This window comes from Martes martes (assembly GCF_963455335.1).
Source record: "Martes martes genome assembly, chromosome: 2".
Taxonomy (NCBI): domain Eukaryota; kingdom Metazoa; phylum Chordata; class Mammalia; order Carnivora; family Mustelidae; genus Martes; species Martes martes.
Window position 1 is genome coordinate 39672902 of NC_137889.1, and position 19329 is coordinate 39692230.

A 19329-nucleotide genomic window follows, 5' to 3' on the forward strand; every position below is an offset into this window, starting at 1 on the left:
ATTTTTTTAAAGGCGGCTTTTTCTGTTGCATTGCAAATCTGAACAACGTGTACATGCATCACTATTACTGGAGGGGTTTGTTGATTATTAGACCTAAAAACATTGATCACTGTTATTCACAGTTAAGGATTATAGTTACTTATAGGTGAAATGTATTTGAGATTTTTTTTTTTTTTTTAGCTCTGTAAGGCTTTTTGTATTTACTTTGTAAACTGGACCTTTGTCTTCCAATTTTTTTTTATTGGTTTATGAAATTTTAGCTAAAGGGTACAAAGTGGTCACCCTCCTGTCTATGGGACTGAATTCCTATTTGACAAGTCAGGGGACTTTAAGCTTATTTCTGTAAAATTTCCAGTGTTAAAATAAATTAGGAATTTATGGTTCTTTTATCACACTAACTCATGATATAAGTGTTTTAAGGTGTTTGCTAACTGATACTCATTAAGGAACAGAGAGTACCAGTGACATTAGTGCATTTTATTTTTATTTTTAAATTTAATTAATTAATTAATTTTGCATTTTGAAAAGGGATTTTATTTATTTGAGAGAGAGAGAGAAAATAAGCAGGGGGATGGGCAGAGGGAGAGGAAGAAGCAGATTTCCTGCTGAGCAGGGAGCCCGGTGGGGGGCTCAACCCCAGGACACCCTCCCCCCCCAGGATCATGGCCTGAGCCAAAGGCAGATGCTTTACTGACTAAGCCACCTAGGCGCCCCAGCATTATTGCATTTATGAACAAAGTACGTGGAAAGGAGAGAAAATAGATTTTTAGTGGCTAAGTTAGCTGCAATTTATAAAGAAATGAAAATCTGTTGATTTGTACTCATAAAAAATAGATTACAGACCCCCTAGTGCACTCTCGAAAGTACCTCATCAGAGTGAATTTGTCCATGCATTTTTATTTTACAAGTAATATATCCAATGACATATACATTAAAGTCTTGGGAGGGACGCCTGGGTGGCTGAGTGGGTTAAGCCTCTGCTTTCGGCTCAGGTCATGACCTTTGGTCCTGGGATTGAATCCCGCGTTGGTCTCTCTGCTTGGAGAGAGGCTGCTTCCCCCTCTCTCTCTGCTTGCCTCTCTGCCTACTTGTGATTTCTCTCTCTGTGTGTCAAATAAATAAAATCTTAAAAGAAAAAAAGTCTTGGGAAAATAACCCTGTTTTTAAAAATTGAAAAATCTTACCCTTCCCTCAGCTCTTTTCCTTTAAGCTCTAATGTTATTTCTTTAAGGCTGTTTACAGATGTTTACAGTGCTCAAGTTTACATTTGCATTATTTTAGGATTTTATTTTATTTTATTTATTTTTTTTGCATAAGTAAAGTTGTCATTGACCGTTCACTGTGAGAGAAATTTATTATGAAATGTAGAATAAAGAAGAGATTATATCACAGTAGAAGCGATTCTCTTCCTCTCTTAAGGCTTCCAGGATAATTGAAGGGCAAACCTAGACCAGAGTGAGCAAACCCTTCTCTTGTAGGAATGAGAGACTGTATGCTTCTTTAGTTGTTGTCCATTTGATTAAACAGTTGGACCTTTCAGTTAGGAGGTAGGAACTCTTGGGATTATCTTTTAGAATAAAAAAGTGGCCATTTAAATATAGTCAGAACAACTAGATATTGTCGTAGATAATACTGTAGTTCTATGGAGAAGTGCTTCTCATACTTTAATGTGTATACAGATAGCCTGGGTTTCTTTTTAGAAATACAGATTCTGATTAGGCTGGCACCAGAGTCCGCATTTTTTACAAACTTCTGGGTGGTATTTGTGCTACTGTCCCGAGGCCACACTCTTGAGTAGGAAGATTCTAGGACAGTACTTCCAAATAGAATTTTCTGTGATTACAGAAAAATGTTCTATATCTGTGTGGTGCAATATGGTAGCCCCTAACTACATATGGTATTGAGCAATGGATTTTCAATTTTATTTTATTCTAATTAATTTAAATTTAAGTAGCCATATGTGGCTGTACATAACATATTGGACAGCATAGCATTTAGAGTAAGATAATCAGTTGAGAAATTTATTCTTAATGGTAATAGCCCCTGTAGGGTCATGTTGAAATCTGGAACTGTGGACAAGATTGTCTCCTCTTAATTTTACCAGTGCCTGAGCTTTGTCTGCAATAGACAAGTGCATACAAATGGAATTATTGGACTGCAAGCTCCCTGATGGCAAGAGCCACATTGGCCTTGTTTGTTGCTTTGTTTTCCAGTGTTCAACACATACTTGGCTCACAGTAATAAATGTTGGCTGAGCAATTGGAAAAATTAGCTAGCTGTAACATTAGGAAGAACCCCCATGTTTCCACTAGTCTATTCAAGCCTGTACTTGGGACTAGGGGACAGAAGGCTGATGGCAATGACATGTAGTATTTTGCTTGTGTTTTGGTAGGTTTCTTTTTGTTTCTGTTTTGAGGTTCTATTAAATGGTATCCTGATGGTTATAGAACACTCTTCATTTATTCTTTGATCCAACAAATATTTCCATTTTGCTAGGTACTGGGTTCTGGGGATATAATGATAAAGCAAAGTTCCAGACTTTTGCAGTTTATATTCTCATGGCAACAAAACAAAACAGTACAAAACAAAAACAAAAAACCTCTTTCTAAAAATGACTAGGTCCAATTTCTAGGGAATATGTATGTGTAGAAGTCATAATTATGGTTCTTCTGGGGCTCTAGGCATAGATATGACAGTCATATTCTCTTGGGAAACTGACATCCTGTTGCTCAGAATCCCTCATGATAAACCTTTTTACTTGCTTCACATTTCAGCTTCCCATGTTCTAGTCTGCAGTAGACTTGCCAAATAGTTCTTTCTTTTTTCCTTCAACCATTTTCTCTCAAGGAGTTTGCAACCCAGAATGGAAGAAAATCCATTTCATTTACTCATCCTCAGACAGGATTATTCTTAGAAGACCACAGTCTTTCTGAAGCCCATCTTATGGAGCAGGCTCACTTCCTCATGATTTGAAGAACAACAGGTTTTTTAAATTGAGATGTAATTGACACATAACATTATATTGGTTTCAAGTGCATAATGATTTGATATCTGTATGTTGCAGAATATTTGCAACATAGAAAATCATAGATTTGCAGCATGGAAAATCTAGTTAACATCCATCACCATATATAGTTAAAATTTTTTTCTTGTGATGGAGGCTTTTAAGATCTACTCTCTTAGCAACTTGGAAATAGTATGATACAATATCGTTCATTATAGTCACTCTGTAGCACGTTATATCTCCATGACTTATTTATTTTGTAACTGGAAATTTGTGCCTTTTGATCCCTTTCACCCATTTCACCTAACCCCTACCTGCCACCTCTGGTAACTATCAGTCTGTTCTCTGTGAACTTGGATGTTGTTGTTGCTGTTTTTAGATATCCACATGTAAATGAGATCATACAGTATTTGTCTTTCTCTGTCTGACTTATTTCACTTAGCATAATGCCCTAGGGTCTACCTATGTTCTTGCAGATGGCAGGATTTCCTTCTTTTTTATGACTGGATAATATTTCAGTGTATGTGTGTGTGTGTGCATGCATGCATGCTTGATTTTCTTTAATCATTCAACCGTTGGTGTGTACTTGGGCTGTTTGCGTATCTTGGCTATTATAAACAATGCTGCAGTGAACGTGGGGGTGCCTGTCTTTTCGAATTAGTGTGTTTTCATTTTCTTTGATTAAATACAGAAGTGGAATTGCTGGATCATATGATAGTACTACTTCTAATTTTTTGAGATTCTGCCATACGTTTTCCGTAGTGGCTGCACCAGTTTGCATTTCCACCAACAGTGCCAAGGGTTCCCTTTCTAACACATCCTCTCTAACATTTGTTATTCTTGTGTTTTTGATGCTGGCCATTTTAAGAGGTATGAGGTGTTATCTTACTGTTATTTTGATTTGCATTTCCCTGATGATTAATGATGTTAAATATCTTTTCAGGTACCTGTATGTATATCTGTATATCTTTGGGGAAAAAAGATGTCTTTTCAGAACTTCTCCCCATTTTTTTTTTTTGAAGATTTTATTTATTTATTTGACAGAGATCACAAGTAGGCAGAAGGGAGGGCAGAGAGAGAATGAGAGAAGGAAGCAGGCTCCCTACTGAGCAGAAAGCCCGATGCAGGGCTCGATCCCAGGACCCTGGGATCATGACCTGAGCTGAAGGCAGCGGCTTAACCCACTGAGCCACCCAGGTGCCCCACTTCTCCCCATTTTTTTTTTTTTTAAGATTTTTATTTATTCAGGGACAGAGAGAGATCACAAGTAGGCAGAGAAGCAGGCAGAGAGAGAGAAGGGGTGGTGGGGGGAAGCAGGCTCCCTGCTGAGCAGAGAGCGCGATGCGGGACTTGATCCCAGGACCCTGAGATCATGACCTGAGCTGAAGGCAGAGGCTTAACCCACTGAGCCACCCAGGCGTCCCCCCACTTCTCCCCATTTTTAAAGTTGGATTTTTTTCTGCTCTTAAGTTATATGAGTTCTTTATATGTTTTGGATATTAACTCTTACCAGATATATGATTTTCAGGTATTTTTCTCCCAGTCAGTAGGGTGCCTTTTCATTTTATTGATGGTTTCCTTTGCCAAACAAGAAGCTTTTTTAGTTTTATATAGAAGTTCTTTTTTTTATTCCATTTTGTTTTATTTCAATACTGTTTCTGTTTCCCAGAAGTGGATGGCTATTTAATATACAACCCAAAGCACTCTTGAAATTGATTTGTTATCATTCAAAAGTATCCCGTTTCTTTTTCAATATATTAAGTTAAAAAAATTACTAAGTTTAGGGGCGCCTGGGTGGCTCAGTGGGTTAAAGCCTCTGCTTTCGGCTCTGGTCATGATCCCAGGTCCTTGGATCGAGCCCTGCATAGGGCTCTCTGCTCAGCAGGGAGCCTGCTTCCTCCTCTCTCTCTGCCTGCCTTTCTGCCTACTTGTGATCTCTGTCTGTCAAATGAATAAATAAAATCTTTAAAAAAAAAATTACTAGGTTTAGTTCATCACAGGCAAAGCACCTTTACTAAACAACAGGAAACAATTAGTTAGGAAGCTGACCAAATACACAGAGTGGCAGATTCCTATTAGAAAAAGATGATTCCTAAAGGAATATAAATAGATATCCCCCCAGTGTATATATATTTCACATGAATGTGAAAAGCTCTTCTCTCCTCCTTCCCCTCCCTCCTACACACTTGACACTACATTTTGATTCCTTTAAGGGGAAGAATAAATGCAGAAAAGCTATGAACTTTTATTAATTCAGATTCTACTAGTGTGTGGTTTATATTTAGGTAAGTGCTAAAGTTCTTTTTTTATACTTCACAAATCCCTTTGTCACAGATATGAAACCAAATTTGGGCAATACTAATTCAGTAAAACTTTCTGGAAGAGAAATAGCTATTTCAGTATTCACTTGGATTCTTACATTAGATAGAGACTGACAAAGGTGAAGGAAAAGCTTTAACAAGTGAGTTGTAAGAGCCCACAGCAGTTGGCATAGGCTGAGCAGCAGCTTTGTGGGAGCATGTTGAAGTTAGAGGGGGCTGGGCAGAGGGCATGAGGTGATACTGGGTGTGGATACTGGCTGGAGTGGGAGATGCAGGAGCTCCTGCATCTTTGTTCTGTCCCTTCCACCCTTGCCCAGGCTCAAGCATGCGTCACCTCACCTGTGCTATTGCCAGTAGCCTGGGCTGTTACTCCTGAGTCTGTTTATGTCCGTTCTTTGTCCTCTGTATATTCCTTCAAATGTTACTGGAATAAACTCTTCTAACATGCTAAACAGATTTTTCATGCTTTGGCAATATTCACTTTTGAATCCCCTATGTTTAGTATACAGCAGGTAATTAACAAAAGTTTATTGAATTGAAGGAATTTTGGAAATGATAAGCATTTAAATGGGAAGTATCTATGGTGCTGTTTCAAAAGGGGACAGAAAAAAATCTTGAAGTAAAAGAAGAATTTGGTCTTAAAAAAAAAATCACCCTAATAAGTAGTCCTGATTTTTAAAAACAAGGAATAAGTCAGAAATTCTAAATTAAAAGGTCAGGATTAATATCTTATGAAGTTTTGTTTATTGTTAAATACAATTTAAGTGGTGACCTGAAATGCAAGCAGCAGAAATAACTGCTCTTGCATTCTAACAAAGAAATGCCTTATTTGAAAGGAAGGATTTGATACTGTGCTGAGTCCTGTGATGAGCGTGCCAACCAAGAGCCATGCGATGTTCAAGGCTGTTTTTGCTCAGAAGCTACAACTGGAAGATTTTTTTATTCTTTATTGTGTCTGGTAATATTGCTGGTGTTAGAAATAGAGATCTAACAACTCAGAGACCTCTTAGTTTTTCCCAGGAATTTACTCCTGAGAAACAAAAGACTAGGAATCTAGTCCCGACTTGTAATTCTTGCATAACACGTGATTGAACATCGTCCTGTTTACCTTGGTCAGGTCAGTTTGTCTCTCAGAACATTGATTTCTCTTGGTCTGTGCTTGTTATTAGAAAAGTAAACCTAGAACAGGAGAATGGGCTGGAATAGTAAAGCAAGCTATTTGTCATGCAGGGTTTTGATTTTGTCCTTATGCCTTTTGTCTCACTTTTTTTTTTTTTTTGGTCTCACTTTCTTGACCAGTTGCCAAGTTGTTATATCAAGATACTACAAGTTGTTGCCCACAACTGAGGCATTTTCCATCCTCCTTTATGTGGTACATTTTAATGAAAAGTATTAAAAATAGGGTGGAGAGATTACTTAATTCCTTTGAGACCCCTTTTCTTGATTTTTTTTTATGGTCGCTCCTCTTTGGGCTGGCGTACCAGTGTTTATTTTAGTGGTGGTTTTACAGGTGGCAGTTTAAAGTGTTAGAGTGAAGTGGACTCCTGAATGATAAAGAGTAACTTTTCTTCCTTTTGTTGAATGGATTTCCCTGTAATCTTAAATATATGTATGGCTTCAATGGTCACTATGGGCAGTTTTGTTAAAGCACTTCAGACAGGTTAAAGATTGTAGTCTTTTGTAGCTTTAACCTATGAGCTAACATCATGTCCACTTATTTCATGTATTTGTATGATATGTAATATGCAGCTAAAATACTCTTGGCATTTGTAAGGGGAGAGGTGACTTCTTGCAAGCGCTGGTGGTTAAGGGAAGACTTAATTAGAGAAAGGGGTTTTGAGTCAAGTCTTGAAGGATGAAAACAATCTGGTCATTTAGAGATGGGAAGAAAAACTATGTCCTGTGGGGAAAAGAGATTGAGCAAAGGCAAAGGTATGTATATACAGTTAACTTTATTTCCAGTATATATTTGAGAGAACCTTCTCAAGGTATTCATGTGCTGTACCTCTCCTTCAACTGGAGAAGTAATAGTAGTAATATTAGTAGTAATCTTTTATTAGTAGTAATTAGTTAGTAATTAGTTTTATTAGTAGTAATCTTTTCAAATAGTAATATTTGAAAAGAGAGTTGAACAGGAAAAAAAGAGTAGTTTAGGGAAAATAGATTGGGACTGGTTTGGGATTGGGACTTCTAGATTAAGGAGTTCAGACTTTAGACTATTCTGTAGGCAGTGCGAAACTACTGAAAGCAACATAATTTTTGGTTTAGGAACAAAGTGGAAAATGAGGCTGGACATTGGATAACCATTTAGGAAGATTTTTAAATTTCAGGGAAAAGATTGAAGACACACATATTAGGGTACCTGGTTACCAATAAAGGTAGAGGGGCAGGGAGGGATGTAAAGCATAGTAGAGGTAGAATAGAAAAGCTCTGATTTTTTATTTGTTGTGTTATGTTGGTAGAGTACATCATTCAGTTGAGCATGGTTTCTCACCTAACTGTAAGGTGGCTGAATTAATTCTTAAATCCTTCAACCTTTGAAATTCTTTATTCTTTGGTACTTGAATTTTTCTAAAGGTATCTAGCTTAGAGAAATAATGAAAAACATTTAAAATCTAAAGGAAGTATTTCCTACTGTGTGCTAAGTACTTCTCTATGCATTTTAAGCTCTTTTACTGTGTTAAAGAAAGGAAAACATCTTTTTGGATTATTTGCTTTTTTCTTTCATAGCATATTAACAATAAATTTATAGTTTTAAAGTGCTGAAGAAACATTAATGGAGAGAAAACTGGTAAGAGCTCAAAAAAAGTATAAAACATGAAAAATGTTTTTAAAAAAGTGTAAAGAGGGTCTAAATAGATGCCAATATAGGATATTTCCCAATTCATTTTGTGAAGCCAGCAGTACCCTGGTATCAAAGCTGGGCGAAGATAATGCAAGACAACTGCAGACCAATATTCCTCACCAAAAATAACTAGAAACCTGAATCTAGCAACATATGAAAAGGATTATATACTCTGACCAAGTGAGATTTATTTTAGGCATGCAAGGTTGGTTCAGTATATAAAAATCAATTAACATAATACACCATGTTACTAGAAAAAAATATGAAATCCACATGAGTGTCTGAGTTAACAGAGAAAAGGCATTTGACAGAATTGGACACCATTTCATGATAAAAACACTTGAGAAACTAGGAATTGAAGGGATCTCAGCCTGATAGAAGGCATTTGTGAAAAATCCACGGCTAACATTAGATTTAATGGTAAGAGACTGAAACTTTCTCTTAAGTTTAGGAACAAGACAAGGTTGTCTGCTCTTACCTCTTCTTCTTCTTCTTCTTCTTTTTTTTTTTTAAAAGGATTTTTATTTATTTACTTGGGGGAGAGCGAGCGCATGAGCTGGGGCTGGGGGGAGGGGCAGAGGAAGAAGCAGACTCTGCTGAGTGGAAAGCCTGACTTCCCTCAGTCCTAGGACCCTGAGATCATGACCTGAGCTGAAGGCAGACGCTTAGTAGACTGAGCCACCCAGGCATCCCTTCTCTTACCACTTCTAATCAACATTGTACTAGGGGGTTAGCTAGGGCAGTTAGGCAAGGAAAAGAAATAAAAGGCATCCGGATAAAAAAGAAAAAGTGAAACTACTTATTTTCATGGGTCACATGATTTTGTATGTAGGAAATCTTAAGACATCCACAAAAAAGCAGTTGGAACTTAAAAGTTCAGCAAGGTTGTAGGATATAAGTTCCTTGTACAGTGACCAATTGTATTTCTCTATGCTAGCAATGAATAATCTGAAAATGCAATTTTAAGATATAACAGTATCAAAAAGAATAAACTGCTAAGGGATAAATTTAATAAAAGTAATGCAAAATTTCTACATTTAAAATTATAAAAAATTGCTAAGAGAAATTCAAGAAAATTAAATAAATTGAAAGACAGTCTATGGCATAGATCTAAAATGTAATAGTAATATTGTTAAGATTCCAGTGCTGTACAGATTCACCTAAGTCTCTCACAATTTCAGCTGTCTGACAAGCTGATCCTAAAATTCATGTAGGAAATACAAGAGGCACAAAGTAGTCAAAACACCTTGGAAAAGGATGAACAAAATAGGACTCACGCTTCCTTATTTTAGTTTCCACAGAGTTATAATAATCAAGATGGTTTAATACCAGCTACAAGATAGGCTTCTAGCTCAATGGAATAGAATTGAGAGTTCAGAAATAAACCTTTATACTTAGGGTCAGTTGATTTTCTACAAGGGTATCAAGGCAGTTCAGTGGGGGGAGGGAATAGTTTTTTCAACAGATAGTGTTGGGACAACTGGATAGCCGCCTGAAAAATGAAGTTGGATCTCTACCTCATACCATACACAAAAATTAACTCAAATTGGATCAAAGATCTAAATGTGATAGCTAACACTGTAAAACTCTTAGAAGAAGATAGGAATAAATTTTTGTGATCTTGGACAATAATTGTTACATATAACATCAAAAGCACAAGCAACAAAAGAAAAAAAAAGATGAGTTACATATTATCAAAATTAAAAACGTTTGTGCTTCAAAAGACTGTCAACTAAGGGGAAAGACAACACACAGAATGGGAGAAAAATATTTGCAAAGTATATATTTGATAAAGAACTTCTGTCAAAAATATATAAGAACTCTTACAACTCAATGATAAAGAGATAAGTAACTGAATTATAAAATGGGCAAAGGAACTGAACAGATATAACTCCAAAGAAAATGTACAAATGACCAATTCATATATGACAAGATGCTTACTATCAGTCACTAGGGAAATGCACATCAAAACCACAGTGAGGTATCATTTAATTCTCACCGGGACAGCTAGAATTGAAAAAAGATGGACAGTAATGGTACTCTCAGATTTTGCTGGTAGGAAGGTAAAATGGTGCAATTGTTTTGGAAAACTGGCAGTTTCTCAAACACTAAACATTGAGTAACCATGAAACCCAGAAATGCCACTTGTAGATGTATATCCAAGAAAACTGAAAATAAATGTAGACACAAGAACTTGTATATTTTGTATAACTTCTTAATAGCCAAAAAGTAGAAATAACACAAATATCCATTAACTGATGAATGGACAAAGAAGCTATGGTATATCCATACAGTGAAATATTGTTTGGCAGTAAAAAGGAATGAAGTTCTGATATATGCCACAGTGTGGATAAACCTTGAAAACATTGTGCTCAGTGAAAAAAGCCAGACACCGAATGCCACATATTATATGATTCCATTTTTATGACATGTCTGGAATACACAAATCTATAGAGACAGAAAGAATGTAGATTGGTCGGTTACCTGGAACTGAGGAGCGACAGCTGATGAATATGGGGTTTTTTGTTTGTTTGTTTGTTTTTTGGAGTGGGTGGTGAAATGTTTGGAATTAGAGAGTGGTAATGGTATAATTTAGTGAGCATATTTCAAACCACCGAATCTTCAAAGAGGAAAAGATACCAATATGCCACCCTAGTAAGAGGGATCTTACTGTTTTTAACTGTCTTTGTTTTAAAATCAGGATTTGAAGAAATGCTCACTCTTCAGATTTCAGCAAGCCACATTCTCTTAGTCCTGTCTTATGAAGGTATTTTAAGCCATCACAGAGAAGTGCTTTTGGATTCCATCCTCACCTTACTCAAATTTAATTTAAAAAATATATTTCAAATTTTTTAGAAAATGGAATATTAGACAGTATACACTCTCAGATGTATTACTATTCATCATATTTTGCATACTGTGGGATACCATATGTTAACTCATGTTTCCAAGTTAACTTCATTTTGTGTATGCCTTGGAATCAAGTCTTTCATGTCGTTTTAGTGCATATATTCAGATATTTATCTAATATTTCACTAAGTAGAAAGGTTGTAGTTCACAGGGATTTAAAAATAATAACACAGCAACACCTGTCCTCTTTGATAAAGTTGTCAAAGTAGTATACTACATTTCTAGTGTACATGAGGATTTTCTTGATACAAAGTAACCAAAACTAAGTTCAGAAGGAAATTGGATTATCAGAGCTGATATAACTGTACCTGTTATCCATAAACTCCCAATTTAAAATTTTCTTCATCAGAACATTTTCGTTGTTCTCACTGACTGCCATTTTAATAAGAAAATGTTGTAAATTTGGTTTGTTGCAGTAAATATATACTATTTACTATTTTTACTTCTTCACATATTGGGGTTCTGCCTAACACACCATTTAAGTTATGCAGCTGGGATCCTGGAAATTTTTCTTTCTTTCTTTTTTTTTTTTTTTTCTGGAAACTTTTCTTAACACATTAAGTATGCTATTCCATTTTGACTTCACTCTCATTGTCCAAGGATGTTCTGAAAGCCTTTTTCCCCATAGACATCCAGTAGTGAAGGGGAGGCTTCCAAGCTGAAAAAGTATTTACTGACTCTAAGTAGATCGTATCTGTCTCAGAGATTGCACTGCACAAATGCTGTTGGCTAGATCATAAGGTATTTATTTTCATGCCCAATATAAATATTTGAGTTACCACTTCATGAGTGGTATATGGAAAGTGATATGTATTTTATTTTATTCTCTTACTGCATATGCAGCAACTGAGTTGCATGTGTGAGACTTTATCAAAAGCAGGGTGAAACATGGCATGTGTCATTAGATGCCTCCTTCTGTACTAAAACCTTTACCTTCATGTTAGCTGAGTGGAAGGGACCACTGGTAAAGTTATGAGAAGAATGTGTGGCAGGGTGGCTGAGGGGCAGGAGACAGTGAAAGTATCAAATAAGGATTATTGAGTACCTAATCTGTGTGGATATTTATTAATACACATTGGAACCTGTTGTTCAAAACAATTTATATCTCCATTCTCTTCTCTTCATAGGTGATCATGGAGGAAGCACTTTACTCCCACCCAATGTCACAAATGAATTTCCAGAATATGGGACCATGGAGGAAAGTGGAGAAGGCCTAAGAACTTCTCTTGGGTTTGATACAGAGTCTCTGCCAGGTGGCCTACAAGGGCAGCAGGGGGTCCAGCTTCTTGATCACCACTCTGGGCCTGACAGTGTTACAGAAGGACCAAAAGATGTCAGAGAGTCCCTCTCTCAAAGTCACCTCAAGGAACAAAGTTTACAACCCATTGACTCCTTGATATCAACTCTGAAAGCCACAGAAGCCAGAATAGCTTCAGGAACATTACAGGCTACAAAGGTACTGGACAAAGATGCTAGTTTTTCAGTTCAGCAGGTGGAGAAGGAGCTGGACACTGCCCCTCATAAAACAAAGAGACAGAGAGCCAACAAATCATTTCCTGCTGGCCATGAAAAAGGACCAGATATACCTCCTTCAGCTGAAGTTACAACTGAGGAGAATTCTTACTTGAGCATCCAGAAGGATCTGACTGTGCTATTAACTGGAGAAACTCAGGCAGAGCTTTCCAAGGTAACTGATGATGGTAGAAAAGGGGCTCTTCGTGTGCAGGAACCAGCTTGTCCAGTATCCTCCCTGGGGAGCCCAGCAGTGACCCATACCTCGGCGGGCAGTGTTGGTTTTTTGAGGGAAAGAAGGTCTGATCAAGGTAGCTCCACAGGACGCCCTGGCCGGGTCAAACATGTGGAATTTCAAGGGGTGGAAATATTGTGGACAGGAGGGGAGAAAAGAGAGACACAGCAGCCTGTGGATTTTGAGATCCCATTGGAAAGGATGACCTCTCCTGAAAGCAGAGAGTTTTCCAAAGCGCCAAGCCGTCTCATCTCATCTGCTGGTTTGTATAATTCAGTTGGTTTAACTGAGAGTGTTTGGGATGAAACCTGGAACGCTTCCTCAGAGAAGCCAGGCACTGGCTCAGGGACATTTTCCCCTCTGCCTCTTGTTGACAGTGGAGAGGATGAAGTCTTCATCAAGGACAACAAAGAACATCTTGAGAAGAAACCTGAACTGGAGAGAGACAAGGAAAGGTGAGCTCCCATAGTCATCCTACTGTCTGTGATGCCTGGTACACATCATAGGAAACTGTTAGCCTGTGCTTGGCCAAGAGAACCCAACACAGTATCCTGGGGCCTTGTTTTCATAGAGTAGAAGAGAAGTTACCATAGGCTGGATTCCTTCCAAGTCCTAACATATTAAAGTGATCTTGTTATAAAGCTGTCCATTAGGCATAGATTAGGGAGGCAGAATTCTGGAGAAACTGAACCTGCCCATTTCTAACAATTTTTATATTTGACAGATTTCAAGTTTTCCAGCATCAGCACAGCTACATAACAGTACCCAACAGTTATCTTTAATAATATGAAAGGATCTGGACTCTTGACCTACCTGTAGTCATTGTTATCTTACCTTAGGCGCTTCTTCCGGATGCTACACCAGTGCCTGCACACAAGCTGCAGACGTGTGAACACAGAGGTGTTGGGTGTGGGCTGCCTCAACTTTCTAAGTTTAGAAAGGAAGTCAGAGGTCAGAAGTAGACTGAGTTTGTAATTCAGTTGTTCCATGGCATTCACATGAGAATCCCTTCTTACAAGTAGCACATGTTTTGATTTGGGGCCTGATAAGCTTATACATATTGTATTTCCTGCTCTTTCCACACATTTCTGACATCTGCACCAGCTTAGAGCCTGGATAAATGGAAGACAGAACCTGTCTTTCATTACTTCTCTTGATTGCAGTCTTGACCATACAGTGCACCTTTTGGCGGAGTCATTTGTTGTGTACTCTCATTTCCAGTTAGTACCATCTTTTCTTCTGTTGGTCCTCAGAACACCACATTTTACAGCTTATGTGGGAGAGCATGTATGTCAAGACTGAAGGGTTTTTGTGTTTGTTCGGTGTAAGGAAATGCCTTTTCCTGTGCAGTTAACAAATCCACCTAGAGTGATGCTCCTTTAGGATGGTAATCAGGACTCCTCCTTTCTACTCCTTCCTCCCCAACCTCTAACACATAAACATCTCTAGACGTCTCTCAAAAGCAGCCTTGGTGTGTGGCACGGCTCAGTAATTATATTCCCGCTGGAATATGCACTTTTGCATGTTATTAATTCTTTCTTCCTTTCCTCTTTCTCTCTTCTTCCACAAATAGTGTTTGATTGTCTATGATATTCTTGACCCTACTAGATGCTGGGCATAAAAGAACGTTCAAAATAGGTAATGGCCTGTGGCCACTGCCTTCATAGAGTTTTCGGTTGAAGATAAACACTGACCATATAATATATTAATAATTACAGGATCATAAATAGTGGTAGGTTCTGTGAAGGAGAAGAAGAGAGACATACTAGAAAAAAGTAATTTAAATTCAGTTGATGGTCCTGAGAAGGCCTTTCTGTGGAAATGATAAGTAGGCTGAGACTTGAGAAATTAATATGAGTTAACCAGGCAGAGTACGGGGAGGAAGAATGTTCCAGGGAGTGAGGGAACAGCATGTGCAAACGAACAACATACAAGGAGAGCTGCTGAGTTGTCTGACTACGTGTGCTTCCTAGAGTTGTGTGAAACAAAGGCTTTATGTCAAATACGATAGCAGTGTGGCTGGGGTGCAAGGAGGCTGGGGCAGGGGTGGGAAATGAGTGTGGAGGGGTAAGGAGGAGCTTCCTCATAGGAACTTCCCATTTTATTTCCTAAGCAGCAAGAAGCTATTTAGAGATACAAACCCAGAGTACTATTTGGTACATAGTAGACCTTTGCAATTTAAAAACAACATAGACAACTGTATTATTGATTGAGTCCTCATAATACCTAGGAATATGGATACTTAGGAGGTAGTTTTCTTTCAATTGTTACTGTATTCCTATTTATAGCAATCTGAGACTCAGAAATTAAGTGAAGATTTTTATTTTTATTATTTTTTTTAAAAGATTTTATTTATTTATTTGACAGACAGAGATCACAAGTAGGCAGAGAGGCAGGCAGAGAGAGAGGAAGAAGCAGGCTCCCCGATGAGCCGGGAGCCTGATGCAGGGCTCGATCCCAGGGTCCTGGAATCATGACCTGAGCCGAAGGCAGAGGCTTTAAACCACTGAGCCACCCAGGCGCCCCAAGTGAAGATTTTTAAAGTGACATAGCTGGTAATTGGCACCTCCAGCCTTCAGCTCCAGGTTTTTCTAACTCTTGACCTCTTGCTCTTACTGAGTTTTAAAATTTTTTAGTTATCCCAATGTTCATTTTTAATATTTGAACAAAATGCTGCGTACTGATTAGTTGGTGCTCCATCCACCCATGTATATTAAATTGTAAGTTGTTTATAGGTTTTCACTGTGTTGTTTAGCCTTGAAATTAACATGTTTGCTGGCTTTAAAAAAAACTTTAAAGGTCTTTCACTGGCTAATTTTGGGCCTTGAAATCTCTCTGCAGTGCTGCCTCATTGTCAGCAGGGGGCGGCCTTTGGATTCTAATGTAGTCATCCTCTTGAGGGTGTTTGGTCTTGTTTAAATCAGAAAGTATTAATAGACTGATGAAAGTTTAGTATATTTTTACTCCATTAAGTTTAGACTATATTTATCTGTGTCCATTAAAATTGAGGATGACAGTAGCTGTTAATAATTTGAATTTGTGGAGATTAGTTGGTTAAAATGAGAATTTAATATTTTTATTCAAATATTCAATAGACCAGATATAGTCCCATACTAGGAAACTAGTTTGAAACTATGTAAACTATTTAGAGGGTAGAGTAGCACATGTATGCCAAGAGGTTTGTCAACCCGAATATGATTCTGTGATACCTTCCTTTCTGAATATATTAAAATACAAGCCCAAAGAATATAATTGTTGGCTTTACAGAATCTTATCTTTTTTATATGGTTGATGGGAGAAAAATAAAAAGAATATTAACCTAATTTTGAAATTCTTCATTCTTATTTCCTGTCCAGGACTCTTGAGCAAGAGGAGCACTTTAGGGGAGGAGATGATGATATCCTTGGGCCTGGGTATACAGAAGACTCCACTGATGTGTACAGCTCCCAGTTTGAAACCATTTTGGACAACACTTCCTTATATTACAGTGCGGAGTCCTTGGAGACATTATATTCAGAACCTGATAGCTATTTTAGCTTTGAAATGCCCCTCACACCAATGATACAGCAGCGCATTAAAGAAGGCAGTCAGTTCCTGGAGAGGACGTCGGTGGCAGGACAGCAGGATGTTCTGAGCGTCTCAGCAGATGGTGGAATAGTGATGGGCTATTCTAGTGGGATCACCAATGGGCTGACTGACACCAGTGACTCCATCTACATGAAAGGCATGCCAGAGATTGCTTTCTGGGGAAGGTACTAGCTCTATTCTCGTTAATTTCATGCGTTGGTTTTTGTATCATTTTCTGTTTGGTAGATCTGAATGTGGAATATATCTAAGTAGCATCTGAACAGTTTCTGTGGATGGAAGTGAATGATGGGAGTAGAAAGAAATTTGGGTTTTAGGGCAGGCAGAGTACACCTTAGCAGTTTTGCCAAATTGGCAAGCTGTGGTTATTTGGTGATATTTCCTGGATTACCATATGTAAATTGGTATGTAAAATAAAAAATATATGTGGATGAGGAGTAGGTGTTAGCTCCCGTGGTGCAGCTTTGGTAGCAGTGGTATGGTGCTGTGAAAAGAACACTGGAAGGTGTCGACTTTCGTTTTGGCACTGATACTGGTTGATGACTTGAAGCGGGTTGCTTGACTAGGCCAGAAATTCCTTAATTGCAAATTGAGGGTGCTGGGTTAGATGGTGACCAAAGTCTCTTCCAGGCCTTTGCTCTGTGAGGTCCTGCTCTATTAGGCATTTTTCCTGTTCCTGAGATGGTGGGGGAAGGATCTGATTATGTGAATGCTTAATAGAGCCGATACTTGGTCAAGGCTATGAATATTTCATCTCTCTAGGGTTTAAGTCTACCTGGGAAATAAGATGACACATTACATTGATTATATGTGCCATACATGTCATTTAGTCATTCCCTGTCTGTTTATGGATTATCCGGCATTTCATTGCTTCTTGCTCATCATTCTCAGGTCATTTACCTGTCCTTTAGCATCTTTATCAATGGGCAGGGAGTACTAAACTTCAAATGATCTTGTGAATTTAGTTTTGATATAATTTTCCTGAATTAAAGTGTGTTGGTGTGTGTGTTTTGGGAGAGGTGGGGGGGAGGTTAAATGGGGATAAACTATTTTAAAGCTGTATGAAAAAGTGTCAGTGCTTTTTTAAAGTCAGTATTCATGTTACAGGTTTCCAGTGAACTTCTTTGTGAGCAGTCCACCTTATGTTGAGCATTTTCTAGATTTCATTAGATGAACACATTCAAGACTGGCACTTTAGAGCACTGAAGTTATGCATTTCCATATGAAATGGACCACAGATGTTGATTGTCTTCTTGGGTCCATGGTGAGATAATTAACACTAGTCTCAAAAGCAGAAGACCTTGGTCTGAAATACTTGGGCAAGCCACTTAGCTTTCTCTGATACCCACTTTATTCACTGGCAAAATAGGGTTAATGATTTCCAGTATGCTATGTGGCTATATTAAAGAGTTAATATAGATTAAGCAACTAGCATAGTGCCTGGTACAAAGTAGGAGCTTGAATAAAGGTGTTGTGAATCAGAATTGATTTGGCTGCTAAGTCCACATTTAGACTCCCTGTGTCTCTGAGAGAGGTGGCCTGAGACGGAGGGTGTCTCTGGAGGGGATCATGTTTCTGAGGAGGGCAATCCTCCCCTCAGAGAGGGGACCTTTTTGCTTTACTCGTTTGTCCTTTTGTTTCACCGTCATCTCTGATAACTAAGTTGGATAAAATGCAATAGTATAGGCATGCAGATAATTTTATTAAAAATTTAGTCCAACTTTCTGGGGTGAGTTGAAGTTATTTATTTTATTTATTTCAGACCCCCAAAATAGGTTGGGGGAACTGAGGGGTTTTGTGGCTGAGATGCTTTCTTATTGAAGCTACAGGGAGAGTAAGTAAATAAAAAGAAGAAATGAACATCAGTGAGTCAGATCAGGAAGGAATTAGGTGAGACCTTTACAAATGTATGGTCTGCTTACTTGAAATAGGAAGTAGGCATTATTGGGGCCAGCATGGGTGCCAGTCATTTTTGGTAAGGCAGAGTTAGATAATTAAGAAAGAGTATTAGGGTAGGTTACAGTATTTTAGCATCTCACATTTAGACAGCAGTATACTTCAGGCCATCTCAAGTCAAAGCTTCATTAAATGCATTGTAAAACCATGAGATGTTGGCCAGTAGTAAGACAAACCAAGAAACAGACTCTTAACAATAGAGAACAATCTGATGGTTACCCAGGGGAGATGGCTCAGGGGATGGGTGAGATAGGGAATAAGGAATGCAACAGCATTTTCATAGCAGCCCCCTCGCCGCCTCCGAACACTGTGTTAATACCAGCTACATGAATTCAAGAAGGACCACCCTTTTGTCTTTTGCACACAATTTATTTAACAATATGATTAATGAAAGAAATGAGTTGGTAGTTTACCATTCTATATAGTGATTGAATCTTCTTGGGTTTTCTTATATATAGTAATTATAATGCTTGCATGATTTACACTAGAATTGCTTTTCCTCATTTCAAGTTTCATATAGAAGAAAGAAAAGAATGCCTCTTCTCTGTTAACATTAGCATGATCTAAGAGTGATTAACCCTGTTTTTTTGTCTAAAACCAGTTTTCTTCTTTTAAAGATTTTATTTCTTTATTTGACAGACAGAGATCACAAGTAGGCAGAGAAGCAGGCAGAGAGAGGGGGAAGCAGACCCCTGCTGAGCAGAGAGCCCCATGTGGGGCTCCATCCCAGGACCCTGAGATCATGACCTGAGCCGAAGGCAGAGGCTTAACCCACTGAGCCACCCAGGCGCCCCAAGTCTAAAACCAGTTTTATCAGAGAAAGCAGCAATTTCTACATCTGCAAGACAAGGGTTTGGCTTAAGCTAGTATAGATAGATGTATGTGGCGGTGTGTGCATGTGTGCATGCAGGAGCCAATTCCTATCTTTCAGGGGTAATACTTGGAGAAAGTGTGCAGAGTT

The 19329-nt window shown here is 38.2% G+C and overlaps 1 protein-coding gene across 1 annotated transcript in view; it reads left to right on the forward strand.

Moving 5' to 3' along the window:
• Positions 1–19329, forward strand: part of PSD3 (pleckstrin and Sec7 domain containing 3) — a 536900-nt gene that overhangs the window by 120249 nt on the left and 397322 nt on the right. Inside the window, exons 3-4 of the mRNA XM_080796195.1 lie at positions 12208–13282; positions 16184–16579. Coding sequence (XP_080652321.1) covers positions 12208–13282; positions 16184–16579 — 1471 coding nt within the window. The remainder of the gene's footprint in view (positions 1–12207; positions 13283–16183; positions 16580–19329) is intronic.